Source organism: Rana temporaria, chromosome 1 (assembly GCF_905171775.1).
Source record: "Rana temporaria chromosome 1, aRanTem1.1, whole genome shotgun sequence".
In the NCBI taxonomy this organism is placed as follows: Eukaryota; Metazoa; Chordata; class Amphibia; order Anura; family Ranidae; genus Rana; species Rana temporaria.
This window is the reverse complement of record NC_053489.1, coordinates 523806901-523830478: the sequence shown is the minus strand read 5'-3', so window position 1 is coordinate 523830478 and position 23578 is coordinate 523806901. Positions and strand designations below refer to the sequence as shown.

The following is a 23578-nucleotide window of genomic DNA, read 5'->3' as shown; positions in this document are numbered from 1 at the left end:
ATTTATTTATTTTTTAATTGTTGGATGAATGCCACAAGTACTTGCCCATCTATCACACATTGTGACCATATTTTGCTTAACATATTGATTTGCTGTGATTGTCAGCTCCATCTGGTGGCCATAATGTATTTTTTTCCCCCCCCTGAAATACTACATTCTGGTAAATACCACATTATGGTCACTAGATGGAGCGAACGATCATAGGAAGTCAACATATTAATCAAAATATGGTCAGAATTTGCGATAGCTGGGTCCAATATATTTTCTATAAATAGGTTTCAGTCTGGCAGAAAGCAGACACTGCTTATTGCCCTAAAACAATCGCCAGAGAAAGGCATATAGTAATGGTAGCAATAGTGGTGTTGCTAGGATTGCAAAAGGCCTGGGTTACGCTGTGGAGAGTCATGATTTTGCATGCTATGCATGCGCTAACAGTGGGAAGGGCTTAAAGAGCCATTGTTAAATAATTTTTGAGCCTTCCTGCTGCTATCGCATATATGCTACAGCCTTTGTCTTTCAATTTAAATTTTAAAGGTTGTGCTGAGATTTATATATAACTGATGAATATAGAGAGCAAACACTTTGTCTTAGCCTAAAATAGTCAGGGACTGTTAAGTAATTAGCAACAGTTGAGACAATGAACACATTGGTCAGGAGTATGTAATATAAAATGTAGTGCAGGTGCCTTTAATGTACGGATTGCAGTATTGCAATATAGTGCAGGCTTTGTGAGCACTTAAAGCAAATGGTGCATATTTTTATCATTCACCTTTAGGGATGAGCCGAACACCCTCCCGTTCGGTTCGCACCCGAACCTTCCAACGGACCAACCGTTCGCGCAAACATTTAGAACCCCATTGACGTCAACGTTCGAATTCAAAAGTGCTCATTTTAAAGCCGAATATGCAAGTTATTGTCGTAAAACGTCTTTGAGAACCCAGGTCTTGCCCCAGGGAACATGTATCAATGGAAAAAAAGTTTTAAAAACGGTCATTTTTTCTGGAGCAGCGATTTTAATGGAGCTTAAAGTGAAGGAAAAAAAATGAAAAATTCCTTTAAATATCATACCTGCTGGGTGTCTATAGCATGCCTGTGAAGTGGCACGTCTTTAGAACTGTCCCTGCACAAAATGAGATTACTATAAGAAAAAAGTAATTTAAAACTGCTTGCGGCTTTAATGTAATGTCTGGTCCCTGCAATATGGATGAAAATTATTGAGAAAAATAGCAAATACACAGACAGTACACACACTACATAGCTTTAGGTGCACACTGCAGAGGACACGGGCAGTACACACTACGTAGCTTTAGGTGCAATCTGCAGAGGACACGGGCAGTACACACCATGTAGCTTTATGTGCAATCTGCAGAGGACACGGGCAGTACACACCATGTAGCTTTAGGTGCAATCTGCAGAGGACACGGGCAGTACACACCATGTAGCTTTAGGTGCAATCTGCAGAGGACACGGGCAGTACACACCACGTAGCTGTTTTTGCAGCCAGTAGTGGTTCTGTTAGGAATTGGGGGGGGGGGGGTGATCAGTGCTGTTATTTTTTGTTAATATTTGAGAAAAATACAAAGAAAACGTCTTTGCACCTTTTAGAGTATGTTGCATAAATCAAATAGTAAAAAGTCAAATCTAGTTCAATTCCAGGTTTACCACTTCAAAATGCAAAAAAGTCATAAGGGAGTGAATGCTTGTCGTATTAGTGCTCCACAAGCGGTTGACTCTCTAATAATCCTGTTTAATAATATTACTGCAAACTGACAGACAGGGTGGCATTCTAAAAAAGACAGCTAAAACATATTCACTCCTAAAATGGCCAGCAGCAAATTCTGGTGCTGGATGGTTTTGTTTTGTGGAAATTCATCATCTCCAGAGACTGCTATAACTAAACTTACTAGTAACCTGTTGGCTGACATCCCAGGAATAGTATTCCCTTCTAATCCTCCTAAACAACACTGCAGCTTTCAACACTGTGGATCATCACTTCCCATGCATATATATTAGACCTTCAGTCTATGCATATTTTTGGACACTGCCCTCTTTTGGATCTTCTGTGGACGTACTGAAAATTGGTCCAAAGTTTAATAACCTCCAACCCCTGGTTTACTGTTTGTTGTTTTATATGTTGTAGATTAGAACCTCTTCTCTATTTACTTCTACACGTTTTAAGCAGGTAGTTATTGGGTTTTAAGTTTATTTGTCTTTCTGGCTAGCATAGTTTATTTTACAAACTTTTGTGTAAACACACCTTCCCCGTTCTTCATTGTGTCAATGTCAGTGATCGTCTGTTCCCTGATATAGGGAAAGACGATCACTGACGTCACACGTCCAGCCCCGCCCCCCTACAGTTAAAAACACATAGAGGTCACACTTAACCCCTACAGCACCCCCTAGTGATTAACTTCTAAACTACAATTGTCATTTTCACACTTTTTGCTGTGAAAATTACCATGGTCCCCAAAATGTGTCCAAATTGTCCGATGTGTCCACCAAAATGTCGCAGTCATGAAAAAAATCGCTGATCGCCGCCATTAGTAGTAAAAAAAAAAAATATTAATAAAAATGGAATAAAACTATCCCCTATTTTGTAAACGCTATACATTTTGCGCAAACCAATTGATAAACGCTTATTGCGATTTTTTAATTTTTTTACCAAAAATAGGTAGAAGAATACGTATCGGCCTAAACTGAGGGAATTTTTTTTTTTTTATATTTTTGGGGGATATTTATTATAGCAAAAAGTAAAAAATATTGTATTTTTTTCATAATTGTCGCTCAATTTTTTTTATAGCGCAAAAAATAAAAACCGCAGAGGTGATCAAATACCACCAAAAGAAAGCTCTATTTGTGGGAAAAAAAGGACGCCAATTTTGTTTGGGAGCCATGTCGCACGACCGCGCAATTGTCAGTTAAAGTGACGCAGTACCGAAGTCCCCATTTACTTACCTCACCCCTCGAAAGTCCCGCGCGCGCGTCCCTGTCATACTGTTCCGTTCCCAGCCTGGCTGTTGATTGGCTAGGTTGGCCATTGGCTGGCGCTGCTGTCAATCACATCCAATGACGCGGCTCGCCGGGGGGCAGTGCCGAGTGATACAGTCGGCGGCTATAGCCGCCTCTGTATCACGGGAGCGTGTTCGCAAGAGCTTTCCACCATGCGAGGGAGCTCGCATGAAGGTGGAAAGCTCTTGCGAGGAGGAGCCGAGAAAGCCGCCGAGGGACCCCAGAAGACCGGGTTCGGGGACACCCTGTGCAAAACGAGCTGCACAGTGGAGGTAAGTATAACATATTTGTTATTTTACCAAAAAAAAATTCTGCCTTTAGTGTTACTTTAACCTGCATAATGGTCCGGGTCTTAAGTGGTTAAGATTCTTTGGTAACCTTAACCTTTTGTTCTGGGTATTTTCAAATCTGACCAGAAGTCTTTGCACAGAACAATTATACTTTTTCCAGTACAGTCTAAGCACACCCCTATTCATTTAGCAGGAAAATAGTTCCTGTTCTGAACATATTGCAGTGTATGGGAATTGTTAAAGATGGATTTTGTTTTATTTGTTTTTATTTTGTGGGTGTTTTCTTTAATGTAGATCTAATCACTAAAATGTATTTTATGCAATTTTAGTGGTATTTCAATATTCAGAGGTAATATTTATAGCTTTAAATAAAATAATGGTGCCCCCTCCTTAAAGGTCCCTATTCAGACACTTCCTATACATTGACAATGCACTTTTTCTTGTGTTTCATTTGTGCTTCTCTGTTTTAACCCCGTTACATGGGTGATGGAGAGGAGATTGCAAGTGTTATTTTCAACACACATTATGCAGCTATGGACCACTGTTGTCACTTTTGAAAACCCCCCCTGAGAAATGTTATACATACATTGTTGGCGTGAACCTATGTACACAAGAAGTGGCTGCAAAGAAGTTACAGGAGGTCAGCAACACCAATCTGTAGCAAAGGATAAGGAAAGGTGAACACAATCTACAGTAAAAAAATGTACACAGCATTTACCAAACTAAATGTCAGACAGTTATGCCTTGTACACACGATCTGGCTTTTGCCCGGCCAAATCATATCGGAATTCCATCGGAGTAAAATAGAACATGTTCGGGACTTTTTCCATCCAAAATTTCCGATCGTGTGTACAAGGCATTAGACCTAGATTACACTTGTGGTTGGGAGTGTGCAGTAAAACTAGTTGGTTGAGGTGCATTTTTACTGCGTACCGAGGGCTTTCACATGCGCTGGCGATGCGCTGGCAGGAGAGAAAAAAATCTCCTGCAAGCAACATCTTTGGAGCGGTGAGAGGAGCGTTGTGTATACCGCTCCTTCCCATTTAAAACAATGGGAAACCACGGTAATACCGCCCGCAATTCGCCTTTGCAGAGGCTCATTGCGGGCGGTATTAACCGTTTTACAGCCGCTAGCGGGGGTCGAATCCCGTGGCAATTCCGACGGTATATCGCCGCTATTTTTAGCGGCGCTATACCGCCACCGCGCCTCCCGCCCCAGTGTGAAAGGGGCCTTACTTTAGCAATGTATCCACAGTTGAATACTTATTTGTACACAAAAAAAGTTGAGGAACTTTTCATAAATATTAAAATATCATTATGCATCAGTACAGTAGTCGCATGTATAGGTTGCCTTTACAGATCTCTCCTTTTGAGAATGTTAGTTCAATTGCGTTGATACTTTTGGCTCCAACATTTTCAGTCACAGACCTGGAACAAAGATAGAGAAAAATAATGATCTTATATTTTCTATTCCTGTGCCTGTGGATGAAGTCAGATAGTCAGGCAACTAGAATTTTCAGGAGGCCAGCAGTAGATGTTCCCAAACTTATTATAGGTGTGTTCAGATTATGTACATTAAAGTCTTTGCTTATTCCTAATAATCAGTACAATTATACTCGTACTTACCTCTCCAGGTATAGGCAGTGTGGAAAATTCTTCCGCTATTTTGTCTGGCAGCAGGGACTTGTCAGCCTCACAGCCTTCTACTAGCAGGTGCTTGGCTGTCCTTGTCCTTCCCGCAATGCCCCCACTATCGGCATTCCTCTCGAGCCTGCTCAGCCTCTGAGCTGACAGGCTCAGAGAAGCATTCTGACAGAGGTTCATGTGGAAAGCATTGTGCTTTTGGAACCTGGACTGACAGGCTCAGGGAGATAACAGCAAGCATTGGAAGGAGAGAGCCAGAGGAGCTGATCGGTACAGTGGGGCGGCTCGGTTCTGGCGGAAGGGCGTCAAATTGTTTCCTAGGCTAGTGTTCTGCCTAGGAGATGTCCCAACGCTGTCGAGCCACTCTGCTAACCGGCCAAGTTCTTCCTATTCGTGCCAGAGCTGAGTCTGCATGTTGCAGACCCCAGGAGCTGTGCACCTGTTTGTTTCACCAGGATCTGCAGACATCCTCACTGTACTGATTTCCGGATCTCTCCGTCCAGTGCTTGCAACTCTGCCAGTTATCTCCCTGAGCCTGTCAGTCACACATCAGCACTTAGAACAGCAGATCTGTAAATTGACCCCTGTGCCTTAAAGCTCCCTTACTGCTTTAAGGCACAGGGTTTACCAGCCTACCCTACACCAACATTGTCATCAGCAGAGGACTACTGCTTCTAATAAACGTGAGTGTACATATTATTTAATGGGCAGTTGTACTGATTATTTCTAGTGTCAGGCGTTTGTTTACTATATGTTTGTGTACTTACAAATCTTCCCAGGTCCAACAATAGTATTGAGCAGAATTAAGTTCAGCCTATTGTTTCGGCCCTCCATAACAGTCCCAGTTTCTCATGTGGCCCCTTGGAAAAAATTAAGTGCTCACCCCCTGCTTTAGAGTCTGTTGTGATTTTGGAGAATTAATTACTCCAGTATTCATAGCTACAGAGGTCAGTGATGGCTTGTTTTAAAGCACTTTTACTGCTTGTTAAAGACATGTAAATCCTTTTTGCAGTCAAATGCATATGCAAGAAAAATAAATGTATTCCAATAAGCCTAGTTTTACATCATTGTAGTGCTTTCATGCGTGTTTAAAAAAGTACAACATGCTGAATTTTTTAATAACCAGAATGCATGTGTTAAATGCACTACAAATGCATGAAAATGCAACTTGGTTAAAAAAAAGAAAAGAAAAAAAAGAAATGCTCCTCCTTCATGCTACTGCCCCTGTAGCAAGTTTCGGAATATGTGGGACTCGAATTGGTTATCTTGGAAGTTTTGAGGGTTCTATCTTGTTAGCCGTATATGTAAATTCCTGTAGTGTGATGTTCAGTGAGCATTTGGAATTAGTAGATCATACTTGGGACTGATTCTATAGCTACTTAGTATCATGTAAGTCTTAACACCATTTTACAATATTATTGTGCATTGTAAGAAGAGGAAAGTGAGTTTATGTGGTAGTATAGAGCTGCAATGAGTCTGGAGGAATGAAGATAATTGGAACATATATGTTCAAAGAATGTGAGTTAGGAGGGTTATGCACATCCATAAATCAAAGTTTGTATACAGTAGTGAATTTGTATATATCTGAAACCTTTGCAGGTTGGTTGGTACGAATTATACCTTCTCAATGATCAACTAGGGGGACACAGATGAGGTCACAGGCTTTAGAATACTTATGGGATGATCACCTAGTAAGAGCAAGGTGTGCAGATAACAGTGACTTGCAATATATATTTAATCCAAGATTTTCACCTCATGTTGTAGGAGAAGGCTTATTTGGGTAGGCCCAAGATTGCCAGAGATTCAATGGATAGTATGCAGGGAAAAAGATGTGCATAAGGTACCTAAAGGAATACCCAAAAGAGGTTATCCACAGGAGTGTGTACGGAGACCAAGGGAGTAATATCAGCGGCCTGATCATATTTGATGCCCCCAGGCTGCCTTATTTGTAATGAATAAACATGTTTTTTTATGATACTCTTGGGTGGTGAAGGTTCCAAATAAAATTCATGATCTGATTTTTCATGGATTTCAGGACATAGGTTGGCATTAAATAAATGGGTAAAGTATTTCAAAAATAGAAGAGGAGCTTTCAAAGACATGAAGGTAGAAATATAGTTAGCAGGGAAGAAAAAATTATAGAACCGTGTTAGTTTGATGCCTGAGAAGATCAAACATTTTTAAGCCATACTAAATGCTTTGTTCTGTTACCAAAAGACTAGGCGCATAAAAAAATGTCAGAAATGTCAAATACTGGGTCATCAACAATATGTCATCTGCCTATAAGCTAAGTTTAAGAGGATACATGTCTCATCTATACCATAATGTTAGTATAGCTTAAGTTTCAATGGCCAGTATAAACGATATGAGAGATAGAGGGCATCCATGTCTGGTCCCTCATTCATTGCATAATTTATCAGAAGAGTATTCTACATATGTACCTTGGCAGAGGGAGGAGTATTTAAAGAAATTCATGCTGATACGGGCAAAACTTCCTATTTGAACGGGAATGTCAGGGCATTTCACCCATGCCCTTTCATTTTTGTACAAACTCATTATCTCAGAAATGTTTCAGAACACATTCCTGGATCAGCGGGAATCTGACCTCTGTACTAAACTTATTTCCCAAGCCAGGTCCAAAATTCTTTCAGATTGTTTCGCTCCTCAATCACTAATAAATACCAGGAAGCTAGATACAAACTAGTCTCCAGATGGTACCATACCCCTAAGCTTTTACACTCCCATATTTCCAAATGTTCCAGACTCCTGTTGGTGGTGCAACTCTCCCTAGGGGGATAAGTTTCATATATTCGGAGTATGACCTTGTCTACATCATTTTTGGTCTCCATACCCTAACCCAAAAGTTCACTGACTGTATTATACCTAGAGATCCAGTTTTTTTTATAATACACCATAATGAGTTTTCTTTCAAAACATATAAAAACCCAGTCATTCATCTGATCAATGCAGCCTGTTCATGCATTACGGTCTTGTGGAAATCCCCCTTTGCCACCCACAATCGACAATGGTTCCACCACATTGAATATTTCCAACAAATTAAATACTTAACCAGTTCTCCTAAAGAGACAACCCAAAAATTCAAAGCATGGTTCTATTGGTTGGACTTCTCCTTTTCGGAAATGTATAAACAAATAATGATCGACCTCTCCCCCTCTGTGCTGGACAGACAGCCTGTAGCAATCGACCCCAACTAATTTCACATTATACATATTTGATCTCCCGTTGTTTAAGGGCCCTTTGGCCATTATTTGATTTCATGCTTTCTCCTGCCTGTCAGTTCCCTGTACCCTTTTTCTTCCCCTCCTCTTATACACTTCTCTTGCAATCTTTCTGCCCTTTTTTTCATGCCTGAATATTAATCGCCAACAATGATAAAGTCATGTTATACTCTAGTCTTGCTCATTTGGGTCTACCTCTATGAGCCTCATATGTCTTGTTACGACACATCCTTTTTTAAAGTGAATATGCCTGTGACTGGTCCAAACCTCAGCCTGGCACGTGCTCCTGAGAGCTCACTCTGGGGGCCTGGAGAATGTACCATTACTGCTTAGATACATTTCTATGCACTGTTCATATGGTTGTTCTTTGTAATAATCTCAATGTGTGGTTTGCATATGCGTTTCTTGTCTCTTGTATTGACATGTCTGTCTTATGTAAAAATAAAAGGTAAATAAATTGATAAAAAATGATAATCAATATATCCACAATCTTAGATGGGTTGGAAGTAGTACTGGCAATGGAGGGTGTGCAATTTGAATTGTTTGACCAGTTGTGGTCTGGTTTATTCATGCATGTATGAAAAAATTGTTTCTTCCAGTGCTGCTCTTTTTCTTCTTTGGAAACTAGGAGTAAATTAAAGTAGAATTCCAGTCAAATCTTTTTCTTACCTATTCTGAGGGCACTTTGATCCAGTCACATGATCGGCTTCCAGCACCAGATTCAGTGTAGAGGAGGACAACCAACAACAAATGACTGGAATGGAGCACCCTCAGAATAGGTAGGTATAGACATCTTTCAGGGTATTTCATTAAGGGCTTGGCATCTGTCCCCTGCCACATCTGTCCCTCTCCGCCTCTTGGAGCACTGAGCTGTGATGGGGCAGGGATTGGCCATCTCAGCACCTCGCTGAGAGGCTTAGATGCCTATCAGTCCAGGCACCTTGCGGATCCAGACTTCCAAAGTCGGGATGACGTGGTGCCTGGACTGATCCTGGTGACATCAGCAGAGAGCGGACTTCAGGTCGGGTCACAGGAGTGCAAAACGAATTGCACTCTTGTGACTCGTAGGAGAAGCCCAGCCTAATGAGCTCAGGCTGGACTTCTCCTTTAGACTGAGGCAGGCTATGCTTGGCCTTCTACTTTAAGTAAGCACTTATTTTCTTGGATCTGTTTGAAATAAAAAAAGGGGGTGTAGATTGTTTTGATATGAAAAAAATAATACATTGACTTGAATTCATTCAGCTGTGTTGAAAAGTACCTGTAGTATCTGGGGGAAAAAGATATTTCTATAGAAATTTCACTGAAATAGTAGCGCTCTGTAACTTGTCAAAATGAAATATGTCAGGGAGGAAATAGAAGAAAACAGATATGCATAGTGTAGGCAGATACAGGATGGGATGTATCTTTTTCCTGCTTGCTCTTTGAATCACATGCAGAGTCAAACAGAGAATGCATGATGATGATGTGTGTATATATATATAAATAATGTGTGTGTTTTTGTTTTCTGCTCCAAAAGAGTAATCAATCAGAATTCATCTTGTTCTACTCTGAAATGAACAAAGTATTCCTAGACTTAATGTGATTGTAAAGCTTTGTTTGTTTTTTAAACGTCAAACATGTCATACCTGCTCTGTGCAAGGGTTTTGCACAGAGTGACCCCAATCTTCGTCTTCTGGGGTCCCCCGGCAGCGCTCCTCCTCTTCATCAGGGGGGCCCACATGGAGAGCCGCTTTCCATGGGTGTACTCGTGCGGGCATGCTCCCGAGTCCTGCTGCTGCGTTCATTGACATAGACCGTAGGACTTAGTCCTGCCCCCTGGCTCCCGTGTCACTGGATTTGATTGACAGCAGCAGGAGCCAATGGCTCCTACTGCCATCAATCTGTCCAATGAGGACTTGAGACAGTGGCTGGAGCTGCTGTGCTCATCCTGTCGCTGGAACAGTCAGGCTCGGGTAAGAAAAAGGGGGGCTCAGCTGCAGCACAATAAATAGAATGCATTAATGGGAAAACTGAGGGTGTACAACACATTTAAGAATTCCAAATTTAAGATGTTCTTTTAAGATCTCCTATACTGAAACCACATAACTGTAGCATTTGTTTGAAATTTTCAATATAGTTGGGAACGTGTCACATGTCATTGGTGGTAAGAGTCCTGCAGATTTCACCCTACCATTGTTTTTGGCATAAAGACCTGTTATACCCTTCTGCAATGCACAGTAATGTACCAAGCACATAGGGTTCCATTCATTTAAAATGGCACCCCAACGCCTCTACAGAATGCACTTGCCCAAGAGCACTCCACAATCCACAGTTGTGTGAATAGGTCATTAGCTAGAAACTATAGCCGCGTACACACGATCAGTCCATCCGATGAGAACGGACCGACGGACCGTTGTCATAGGTTAACCGATGAAGCTTACTGATGGTCCGTCGCGCCTACACACCATTGGTTAAATAACCGATCGTGTCAGAACGCGGTGACGTAAAACACGACGACGTGCTGAAAAAAACGAAGTTCAATGCTTCCAAGCATGCGTCGACTTGATTCTGAGCATGTGTGGATTTTTAACCGAATCGGTTACATTTTAAAGCAAGTTGCCATTTTTTTAACCGAAGGTTAACTAACCTTTGGGGCCTACACACGATCGGTTTGGACCGATGAAAACGGTCCATCAGACCGTTGTTCTCTGGTTAACCTATCGTGTGTACGAGGCCTTAGACTTCTGATTTTACTTTGTGGACAAAACCAATTCTTGTAAAGTAAAACCTTGCTTTGAGAGCGTTTTGCAAGACATACAAGCAATGTCTTGATATAAGAGTAGTATCATGTCACAACTGAGTATAAAAAAGAAGAGTGGAGCCTCTAAGGCCCCTTTCACACGTGCAGACTGTATGTCCGCTTTTTTATCCATCTGTTTGCGGATGAAAAAGGGACATACATTGGTCCCAATGAAATTGCGGGCGTCAGCAGATGAATATTGGCTGACACCCGTAATCGTCCGCCTCCGCAAAGATCCGATTCTTCTGACGGAAGAAAACCCTATTTTTTCTTCCGTCTGCAGAGCGGATCGGATGAACACGGACATACGGTCCATGTTCATCCGATCCCTCCATAGGGGAGAGCAGAGAAAAGACAGGGCGGTCCCTGCACAGTGTGCGGGGACCGCCCTGTCATCCGCCGGCTCAGTGGGGATCAACGGAGCGATCCCCGCTGAGCAAGTGGAGCATACGGAGGCGGATCATTACTGATCCGCCCCGTGTGAAAGGGGCTTTAGTGTAGCAATATGGTTACATTTAATGAAAGTACAACATTTAGCAACTTATTGTTAAACTTAGAGGTGCCTCTCTTCTCTTTTATACCCTGTAAAAAAATGCTTTTATATGCAAGTGCTTTGGATTACAAGCATGTTTCTGGAACGAATTATGCTCGCAAACCATAGTTTCACTGTATTTCTCTTTGTACAGTATCTGCTTTTTGGGCACCCTTGTGACAATAAGGTGTCCGTTTATGAAGCTGTGAAAAATATTCACTGCTCAGTTCTCTGGCATTCACGGAGGAGATCGTTCTCCTCTGGATGCCTGTTTATGAAGCGATGCAGATCGCTTCTCCTTTGGAGGAGTGAAGCGATCTACAAATGCTTCAAACAGTGGAGAATGGCCCCCTGATACTGGAATCTTGTGAGACCTAATGAGATTACAGTACCAGAAATTCACTGAAACACTGATGTCCATTTATTAAGCAGTGATATATTATCACTGCCCAGTACATGGACATACCCAGAGGAGACCGCTCTCCCAGTTAATAAATAATCTGTCCCCCTATGTGTGTGTATATGCACACACACACAATAGGCAGGGGGACATGGTTACTGTCTTGGGGGTCTGATTGAGAAAGAACAAAGTCAAAAGTCTACCTACTTCCCCCGGGATTCTCTCTTCTCTCCCGATTCTCCACTTCTGAGCTGGTGAGTCGGTGAGTGTGAATTCTGACACAGATCACCAGTGAAGTGCTGAGATTGCAGCTTCATTAAACTGGCAGCTTCTGTGTCAGTCAATGATAGCTTCTTCGTGTGTGGAGATGATCGGGGGAGAACATGTGAACTGAAAAATTATTTATACACACTTGCTATTTACCAGTAAATCACCTTTAATGGCATGGGTCCCATGTTGTCCTGTGTTTCATTCAACCCTGATAGTTCAGTAAGGTCCCAGCTTCTAATGCAGAGACAGTTCTGGCTCTCATAAAGTGAAGGCTATCAAAAAAAATATTGTGTATTTATTTCACAGAATACAGGCTATTCTGTGATTGGACGAGGTGGAGAGATCATACCCATCATCCACTCCTTCCCTCGTCCAGTCATAGAACACCTTGCATTGTGTGATAATAATACAATATGTTTTTAAATGGAGGAGGGTTGTGACCAACCCACATAACCTTTTACTGTATGCACTGCATGAGAGCCAGAGCTGTAAGGATCGGCACCTACTGTGCCTGAATAAAATGACCAGTTATAACTAATAGAGCACACCATAGGACATTGAACATAAATCATTAGAGGTGATTTACTGGTACATGGGATACCCTCCCCTGCCATTACTAAATTCATAGAGTTTGGCTGTGCAGTATGTCGCCACCACTAACTATTTGTCAAATCACGTGCTCAACACTCTGTTTAGCCTTATTGAGCGTTTGTACTTTGCCAGAGCATAGAAAATGGACACTCTGTAGGAGTAAATGTAAAGTGCAGAGCACAAGGGAAGCATTCCCTGCTTGGAAGATTTTGACAAATGGCTGACAGTGCCGACTGACTGCACAGCCAATATCTCGATAGATGAGGGACAGGTAAGTGTAATGGTGGCTGTACACCCTTCGATTGTAATATGTGATTGATGTGGGATTCAATCAAAATGATAGAATTAGAAAACATTCAAATAACCATAAATTCCCGTCCAGTTTATCTGGAAGGAATTTGATCAAACTGAGATTATCAGGGCAAATAATGATCAACTATTTTGCATCATTCAGCAGCGCTGATCATATTTTGATCCATCTGATTTATGTGGTTATTTTCGATCTATTGAATTCCACTTCCCTGTGTGTGGCACATTTTGTCCATTATTATTGTCTCCACACTACCCAGTGATGGTGCAACAAGAACAAAAAAAACAACAAAAAAAATTATTGTGGCTAGCACCAACATGTTTCCGCTCCAATGGTTGGAACAATCCTTAAAGTGCAGCACAATCACAATATAAGCAAAAGCAACACACTACTGATATGCGTCAATGTACAAACACAACTTAAATGCAATATGACCTAATTTTATTATATTACATCAATTGATCAGCCCTCAAAAATTCCACTCGCCTGCTCGCATTTGGCAAGTGAAATTTAGTTGAGGGCAAGTGTTTTGGCTCGGACGGGTCTACTCACTCTAGTGGTGGGTGGGTGGGTCTGCTTGCCTTGGGCGCTTAGGCAGGTCTGCTTGGCTGGCTCGGACAGGCCGCTCGGCTTGGACTGGAGGCAGGTCGGCTCTGCTCAGGCTGGTTCGGGTGGGGGGTGGGTCAGTACGGCTCAGACGAGTTCGGCCTGGCTCAGGCGGGGGGCGGCACTGCTTAGCTCAGCTGGCTCGGGCGGGCCACTCGGCTTGGGCGGGAGGCGGGCCTACTCTGCTTGGGCTGGTTCGGCCTGTCTCGGGCGGATCCGCTCGCCTTGGGTGGGGGGTGGCTCTGCTCAGCTCGGGTCAGTTCGACTCAGGCGGGGGGGGCAGATCCGCTCTGCTGACACAAGCCTCCTCCCCCAGTCATCTTATACAGAGGGCTCTGCGTTGCACGCTGGGAACTGTAGTTTCCAGTGGAGCCCTGCAGATTCTCTCCTCACCAACATTGTAAGAGTATAGTAGAACAGGTCGATGCTGCTGGAGTTGCATATCTCAGGGGGGGAACAATAGCAATAATTGCAGGTTTTCCAGCCTGAATTATCAACTATACTCCAAAGTGTGACCAAGTGACCGACTGTCAGGATCATGGACATGAAATTTCTATCTTATATTGCCAAAAGTGGCCAGATTGAGCCACTATCATCTCATGTCTATGGGCACCCTAAACCAGATCTCAAAATTTCCAGTCGCCTGTTCGCATTTGGCGAGTGGAAATAAGCTGAGGGTGCATGTTCCTGTTTGGGTGGGGGGCTGGCTTCCCCCAGTCAACTATACGGAGGGCCCTGCTCTGCAAGCCGGAAAGTGTATTTTCTAGTTCAGCCCCGTGGATCCTCTTCTTACCGACATGGCGGACAGGAGGCGGCAGAGGAGATGCGTGTCCTAGGACAGCAAGGAGGAGGAAGAAGAGTCTGGCAGCGAAAGCACGGACTCTGGGAAACAGCCAGGCCTACCAGAGAGAAGAGAGAACTGAGAGGTCGGTGAGACCATCAGAGAACGAGACGAGTCTGAGTATGTAAGTGTGCACAGGCCGACAGTGTACGGGGATGGTGGGTGCATGAGCTTTTGCCGCATTCAGTTTTGGGTGTTTTATTTTTATTATTACCACTCATTTTACAGTGTATGCACATTTTTGCATGCAGACGAACACATAGCTTGCGGTGTTTGGGATGCCATTAATAATAAATGGCACCGCCAACGTGATACGGTTTTAGCTCATTTTATAACTGAATGCAAAAATACACAACATTGCGTGCGTTTACAAAATGCGCAGATGTGAGTGGAGACTTAGGGATGGGATCGGTGCGAACCCAGAAAGAAGGTGTCACTGCCACCCAGGCACCTAGCGTAGCGCACCTCTCAACCCTGCAGTCTGTATCAATTTGCTTAACAAGGCAGTTACGATGTGTACAGTGCCTAGTATTCAAACTAATTTTATTCATCACATTTAGAGCAATGAAATTTGCTTTATGTTAATGATGTTAAAGTTGTTAATATTTATTTTTGTAACTTAATTCTGCATAAAACATTTAGTAATGTCATTTCATGAGATCATTTAGGAGGGCGTGTTTAGGGGCGGAGTTAGGGGCGAGGCAAGGTAGGTTTGGGTGGGGAACCTGGTGGCGAGTAACTCTTAAGGCCTGGCTAGTAGCTCAGGACTTGAAATTTTGAGCCCTAAATTGATTATATTTGAAGTGTACAAAATGTACACATCATTCACGCAAATGTACAGCAGTGCGATGCGCTGTGTTGCTGTACATTGCCGTGTGATTCGGCAGCATATCTACATTTTATCACAGCACAGCCCTAGGTCGCGTTGCAGTATGAATGGGACATGTAGGAAACGTAGTTGCTTTCTGTGTGTCCCTGCAGTGACAGACGTTTTTACCATTCGGTAAAACGTCTGTCATTGCATGTAGTGTGAATTCAACCTTAAGGCCCGGCCCATACACTGAAAGGAGCATGTCCAAAAAAGGTCTGCCGATCAGCACTTTTAGCCAATGGTTGAGAGTGCTGACCAATGTGTTCTGAAGGGGGCGCAGCAGTCCCCCTGTCAGAACACAATAGCTCAGTGGGGGAGATTGCTATACTAACATCAGAATATGAGTACATCAGCTCCTGAGCTCATCTGATTTTTATTTTATTTTTTTTCAGGTTGAATGAAAAAAAAAAAAAGCTCATAGTGTACACTAGTCTTTAGTTGGCACGGTGTTGGGTGACTGCAGTATAAATGTAACTGGTAAAAGCTTTTCAAATGCTTTGCTAAAGCTTGGTGTTGCATACATTGGTCTTAGGCAAGCTGAAGCCGGTATGTGCAAGACCTAAATATATTTATATATTATTTACTCTTGGAAAAGTATAACATAAGGGTCACTGCTATCCTTCTTTTTTTTTTTTTTTTTATGAAATGTATACATGATTATCAGTGTGTAATGTCCCGAAATGCTTTCTATATTACATTTGTTTCCTGAGTTCTGAAGTGTCCCATGGTTCAGTGCGTCTGACTTCACAAAGAATTGCATATTCCAGATCCGCTGCTGTAGGGTCAATGGTATAGGCCCGTGCTGCTCTGGGGATTTGCCATATTTAAGCAGATTGCAGTGTGAGAAAGTGACGCTTCCAGTGCCAGGGAGAAAACGTTGACATCTTCTTGAAACGATGATTAAGCCTACAAAGTCTAGACTTGGTTTCTAAAACTATAGATATTTTACGGCCAGTTCTAAATACAATCATTATCCTTTAATTTGTGCTCAGGGTAGCTGCTCTCTAATTGCTGAAAGAAAGAAAAGAAAGTCCTGCGGCAGAGCACTATTAGGCCACTGAGAATTGTGAAAGGCCCCAGCCCATGTGGTGTGTATTAGAGCAATGTTGGTAATTTCACTGCTGCTAACTTAAAATCCTCCAGGGGGAGTTAATTACAGGAAAACCATTCCAAATATCAATAAGCTGCATATTTTCCACGACAAGGGGTTTCTCGGCTCAGGTTGAACAATTGCAAAATGTTGCACATATGCTACCTTAACAAACTGGAATGGTGTTTAATTTCTAGCAGTATTAGGGGCTCTCCTCCTCCTCCTCCTCCTTGCATGGCAGACTTGTAGCTTTGGGGAGTTTTATTTATGTAAAGACAAGTGTTCTCACGAGGGGGGTGGACATTTTTTCCTAGCACCTTTTGACTGAAATTTAGCAATACAGGCCACAGGCTGCTTTGTGTTGTACTGATAGCACCTTCAACAACAGCTATTGGCTGCTGGGGGATCTGGTCTCCAAACATTCTGCATTAAAGGTCAAAAAGAAACTATTCTGTTTCTGAACTGTAGGCTGATGTGGCATTTGATAAATAGCAGTACTAGCTTGACAGTTGAGTTTTTTTTTTTTTTAAATTGTATGGATTGTAGGATTGCCTTTGTGCACCTGAATCTGACTGCACAATGTTGTGGGTTTGTTTTTGTTTTTTTTTTGCTAGTATTTGATAGAAGAAATGTTGACATCATTAAATGTAGAGGTCTTTATGCTGGAAATTCTTATTAAAGTGATACTATGGGTTAGTTTTTTGTTTTTGTTTTTGTTTCTGTTTTGTTTTTTAAATAACAAACATATCATACTTAGTGCCAGTTCACACAGGGGCAAGACGACTTTCAGGGCGACCTTGCAAGACGACTTGGAGCGACTTACAACCCGACTTCAAGTTGCCTCCAGGACAGGCGACTTTGCCAGTGGCCAATCAAACAATAATCAGCTCTGTGGGAGGGAGGGGTTTGCCTGAGAAAAAATGTTCTCTTCTTGTAAAGTTGCTTCAGTTAGGACAATGATCCGACTTTGGAGGCAACTTCCATTGAAATCTAGGGGTACAAGTTGCCTTGAAATAGTACAGGAACCTTTTCTGAAGTCGGAGCGACTTGGGGTGACACAAGTTGGATCCCAGGTCGCTGTAGTGTGAGCCGGCACTTACCTCCACTGTGCAGTTCGTTTTGGGGTTCGTCCTCTTCTGGGGTCCCACGGCGACTCTCGCGGCTCCTCCCCGCAAGAGCTAACCCCCTCTGGGAAGCTCTCTGCCAAGGGGATTACCTTAGGGGCACGCTCCCGTGTCATACAATCGGCGTCCATAGCCACCGATTGTATGACTCGGCCCCGCCCCCCGGCGGCTGCGTCACTGGATTTGATTAACAGCAGCGGGAGCCAATGGCTGCGCTGCCGATCATGAATGGGGAGAACGATGTGGGATCACACCCACGAAAGTTCGGAAGGGGGCCGAAGAGTGCAAGGTGTTTTTTCACCTTAATGCAGAGGATGCATTAAGGTGAAAAAACACAAAGGGTTAGAGCGCCGGTTCACACTCCCGCGGGACGACTTCGGGAGCGACTCTACAAGTCGTCCTGAGGACGACTTCAGAGGCGACCAACAAAACGACTTCTGTATAGAAGTCAATGCAGGTTGCACCGAGCCGCCCCCGAAGTCGTGCAGGAACCTTTTTCTAAGTCGGAGCGACTTGCGTCGCTCCTATTAGAACGGTTCTATTGCATTAAATGGGACGCAACACGTCAGGCGGCTGAGCTGCCTGACGAGTCGCCCCAGTGTGAACCGGCTCTAACAACCCCTTTAACTCCTATGTACAATTTGGTCACAAGATAAGAGGGTTTAAGGAGAGCTGTTTAAGTCGGCACTACAAATCATGAATTGAATGATTTAGTTGTATGGTGGCAGTCAAATATTTGTGGAACCGTAGTTGTAATTTATTTAAAGAGACTGTTGGAGGGGATTAAAAAAAGCAAACTTTAAAGAAAAAGTAATATGGCCATTAAAAATTTAGAACATGCTGTATTTTTTCTCGTCGTCTTTCACATCGTCGTTTTTCTCGTCTTGAAAAACGACCGTGTGTAGGCAAAAAATCAGCCCAAAGGGTGGCGCCATTCGAATGGAACTTCCCCTTTATAGTGCCGTTGGACGTCACCGCGCTTCACTCGAGCATTTCTTTTCATGATTGTGTGTATGCAAGGCAGGCTTGACAAGAATCACGTAATGAAAAACGGACGTGTGTACGCGGCACAATAGGAGGAAAGTCCCTGTACTTCAGCAGTACTCTAAGTGTAGACATGGTTTAGAGCCTCACAGATTTATGTTAAAGCGGATCTTCAGTAATTTTTTTTCAACTTTCCAATTATTAAATCTTCTGCCCTTGTTGTTTTTGGATAGTAAAACTTTTTTTTCTGCCAGTAATTATCTTATACAGTCCACTTCCTATTTCTTGTCTGGTAAAAAGCCTAGGCATATGACATCATGTACAGCTCTCTCACTCACTCGCATGAGTTTGCCAGGAAGGGAGGGGGGATGAACCATAAGAGGGCCAATGAGAGGTGCAGAGCTGAAGGTGTGCCTCTGTGTGTCTGTGTAAATCCAGCAAGTGAACAGGCAGCTGCCCACAGTTTAAATGGCTGCAGCCAGACTTAGTGGAGGGAGATTTCTGCAGCACATTTGGCAAGTACAGAATCACAGTATATATAAAATAATATGCAAAGTGGTTGGAGGGAAGCTTCAGAATGGCAAAGATGTTTTTATTGCAAATTATGTGAGCAGACTGCAGTTCCTCTTTAAGTTGTTGTTGGGTATTTTCAATATCCATAATGCAGCATTAAAGTGGTAAAGACCTAGTACAGGGATCTTCAAACGGCCCTCCAGTTCAGGAACTACAATTCCCATCATGCCTAGTCATGTCTGTGAATGTCAGAAGTTTACAATGCCTCATGGAATGTGTAGTTCCGCAACAGCTGGAGGGCCGTAGTTTGAGGATCCCTGACCCTAGCACATAAAACCAAATCCAACATTAATTATGACTGAAGTGATTCTTGAAGCCAGTTTGTCCTTATGTTTGAGACCTTGTAATGTACTTCACCAGGGATATGCAATTAGCGGACCTCCAGCTGTTGCAAAACTACAAGTCCCATCATGCCTCTGACTCTGGTGTCATGCTTGTGGCTGTCAGAGTCTTGCTATGCCTCATGGGAATTGTAGTTCTGCAACAGCTGGAGGTCCTCTAATTGCATATCCCCGTATTACACCTATCTATGCTGCGTGCTGCATGTGGAGAAAGCTGAAGCTAAAAAAAATCTGCATTGGTAAAAAATAAGCGATAACATTAGAAGTATACAGTTGTACACATTGAAAAAAATGCTTTTCTGGAAAAAAAATTATAAAAATTAAAACTATGCATAGAGCAGAAGTTTCCTTCTTTTCAACCCATTAACCTTTTTCAACAAAAGTGCCGTAGGAGGACCTGTAAAATATCCTCCCAATGTTTGTGTTTTTGTGTGGGCCCTCCCAGGACATGGTTGTTGGTTGTATAATGTGTCATACATAAGGTTTACCCACATTTTGTATCCTACTTTCTTCTACCTGTGGTATTAGGATTTTCTGTATCCCTTAATATGATGTTTACCTTCTGAAATTGTTTCAATCTACTTGTTCAATACTTGCAGATCGAGAAGACGATGCCCTTGTGAAAGGAAAACAATCCATCAGGAGCCAAGTTGTGGGAAGTCAAAACGTAGAGAGTGATAGCCTTTTGGAAGTGGATGATGACACTTTGTCTTCACTGGAGGAGAAGGACCTTGAAAACGCGACAGGTAACCTGAAACCTCATCCTATTGATAGAAAATCCCTCCATTCACTACTTGTCTCTATCTGTTATGTGCTGTGTTTGTGGTTCTTTCCAGATAAAAATGTTCTTTCAGCCATCTTACATGACACTTAACACTCTTAGATTTCCACTCACCTTGACCAGTCCTGAACTCCAAGATATCAATGATTGTGCTCTCCAAGCTGCTGACTAGTTCTGGGATCCTGTTTAAGAACATGCTGACACCCTTTCCTGATTTTTTAAACAAGATGTGGCTGTCCACTTTCACCTTCAGGCAGTGTTGAACACAAGGTCATAAGAGCACCGCAACTAGAGGAGGTTATGTTCATTTCACAATGCCCAAGACGGCAACAACTTTACATACAGACCTGGATTTCTGTACTCTGTCATTCTGAACACTCCAGTTCTCTGGCCATAAGAAAATTGATATTCAGTTTAACGGTCTGTATTAATACTACAGATACAAGGAAATGACTCCACACTTCACACCTTAAAAATCAAATCGAATCATTTATAATAATAATAATAATATGTCTGAATTGGAATGCAGTGTGTAGTGATATCATATTCCTACTTGTGTGTATATGTGTGAATTAATGTGTGTGTGTGTGTGTGTGTGTGTGTATATACACACTCACACAAGGCAGATTTGCATTTGCGTTTTTCTCTAAAGGACTTGTTTTTTGAGCAATTTCATGTGTGATGAGGATGCCGAGTCCAATATCCATAACATCCAGGCAGATTTCACTTTACTGCAGCAGTGCCACGACTCTTCTTACATTTCTTAAATAGGCCTCCTTTAATCGCTGATCACTTTGAAATATGCCATCTTCTACCTCCTGTATGATATATGTGTGTGTCAATATATATATATATATATATATATGAGAGAGAGAGTGATATATCTATATATAGATATCTATATCTATATGTGTATATCTGTGTATAGATATATATACATACATAGATAGATAGATGTGTGTGTGTGTACACATAAAACTGCCCAGCCAATATCCCTATCCCCATAAAAGTCGGCTTGCTGTGTCAGACAACAGAGACTGTGATGTGATGGGAGAAGGAGGATCGGTATGCCAGGAATATTGAGGGATCAGACTTTGTCTAATAATCCAAGGAGGCCATTTTAGAATGCTGTGCTATTTAATAGTTGCTCCTTGTACTAAACTAAACATAACTAAATAGGAATGCTGCTAGGGAGGGTCTCCTGAAAGAAATAAACGGTGTGCTGGCTGTAAAGCCTGGTACACACTATTAGAAAATCGAACAAACGATTGTTCACATTTTTCTGTGCCCTCGTCCCATGTTGAAAATGAGAATGCTTAAAATGGTATGAAAATGTTTAAAAAGAGGACAACTTCCCTCATGTATAGCTATGGCCTATGTCTAGTCTGTGGTCATGCTTTGTTTCCGATCATGCGCACACTTGCTCATATGATTTTTTTAGAATGAATACTGTACTAATGAAACAAAAATTGGACATCATAATAACTAAAGCTGGCTATACATTATACTATTTTGTTATTCAATTTCCTTTAGGTCTAGTTCACATATGTCTGGCTGCGGTTTCAGTGTGGTATTTAAAAGGAGTCCAGTGCGATTCTGTTCACCGGTTCAGGTGTGAATTCAAGTTAAAATCTGAATGTGAATTTTTACTTGACATTGCACCTGAATCAGACTGAAAAACGTACAGGACTCTTCTTGAAAAAATGGAGTGCGTCCGACCCGGACATATGTGAGCCAGCTCCATAAAAAGCCAATTCGGTTCAAGTGTAATGCGAATCACTTGCAGTTCAAAATGCATCCAACTTGCATATATGTGAACTAAGCCTTAAGCCGGGTACACACTGCAGGTTTTTTTTTCGGGTTGCTCTATAAAAAAAAAAAATCGGCAGCTACTGTCGGCGCCGCTGTACTAACCATGCTAGGTTAGCTGATCTCCCCCACTGAGCTGTTGTGTTTTGACAAGGGGACGACACCCGCAAGAACACTCCGATAAGCACCCTCTGCATTGGCTGAGAGCACTGATCTGGAGTTGGTTGGCTGCTGGTTTTTCAGTATGCGTGTCCGACGGAAGCTAGCCGAAGGGCCGGCTTATGACGGACAGGCCAACATACACACGGGCTGAATGTCGGACAGTTTTTTTTATTTTTTTAACCGTTTGTTGTCTCCCAACATTCGGCCCATGTGTACAGGGCTTTAGATTTACTTTCAACTATGTAGTGCAAGGGCCTGCCTGATTGCATACAAATTGAAAGTGTTTAGGTTTGACCTCATATTACACACATACCCCACTTTTAAGTACACAATGGGGTTCATTTACTAAAGCTGGAAAGTGCAAAATCAGGCTCACTTCTGCATAGAAAACAATGAGCTTCCAGGTTTTTTTTTACCAAAGCTTAAAGCTGGGGTTCACCCTAAAAATAAATTCTAACATTACATCCAGCATACGAATGACTTTTACAGTATGCAGGTCTTTTTTTTTTCGCTGTTCATACCGATATAGTGTGATTTTCTCCACGGCTTCCGGGCGTTCCTATCCCTGGGTTAGATGATTGACGTGTTGTGAAAAAGTTCCCATGTCGCACAAGGCGCGTCACCATTTTTCCGTAAATAGTCGGCGCTATACGGCGCCTGCACAGTCAGCTCTACATAGCGCCGACTCGCAGCTCGGCTATTTACGGAAAACTGGTGACGCGCCTTGTGCGACATGGGAACTTTTTCACAACACGTCAATCATCTAACCCAGGGATAGGAACGCCCAGTCCCGCGGGAATCAGAACCCTGAAGCCGGGGAGAAAATCACACTATATCGGTATGTACGGCGAAAAAAAAAAAAGACCTGCATACTGTAAATGTCGTTCGTATGCTGGATGTAATGTTAGAATTTTTTTTTAGAGTGAACCCCCCTTTAATTAAACAAGCTGGAGTTAGAATCTGATTGGAGAATCCTTTAGTAAATAAACCCCATTGTGTACTAAAAAGTGGACTATGCCTGTATTTGGTTGTGGTAAATCTAAAGGAAAATTGTACAAGAGGATTGTATAATGTATGGCCAGCCAAATGAGAAAAATTGTTCTTTCAGAATTTTTTGTCTAAACAGACCTGATCTTGAAAGCCTACTAAGGAACAGAAAATAGAATATGGATAATTGTGTCTGATTTCCGAATAGTGCGTACTATTGTGCGGTTTAAGAGATGAAACTTTTTAAATATGAATTGTATTAATATGCACTGAGATAGTTGGGGATCAGGCACCAGCACCAGCCATGGAATACTAGTATACCCAGAGAGGTTCCACAAAGCTAGC

The 23578-nt window shown here is 42.4% G+C and overlaps 1 protein-coding gene across 2 annotated transcripts in view; it reads left to right on the top strand.

The window, feature by feature from the left end:
- Positions 1 to 23578, top strand: part of LRBA (LPS responsive beige-like anchor protein) — a 789979-nt gene that overhangs the window by 459251 nt on the left and 307150 nt on the right. For both annotated transcript variants that reach the window (XM_040331890.1, XM_040331889.1), the window contains exon 38: positions 20094 to 20240. In XM_040331890.1, coding sequence (XP_040187824.1) covers positions 20094 to 20240 — 147 coding nt within the window. The remainder of the gene's footprint in view (positions 1 to 20093; positions 20241 to 23578) is intronic.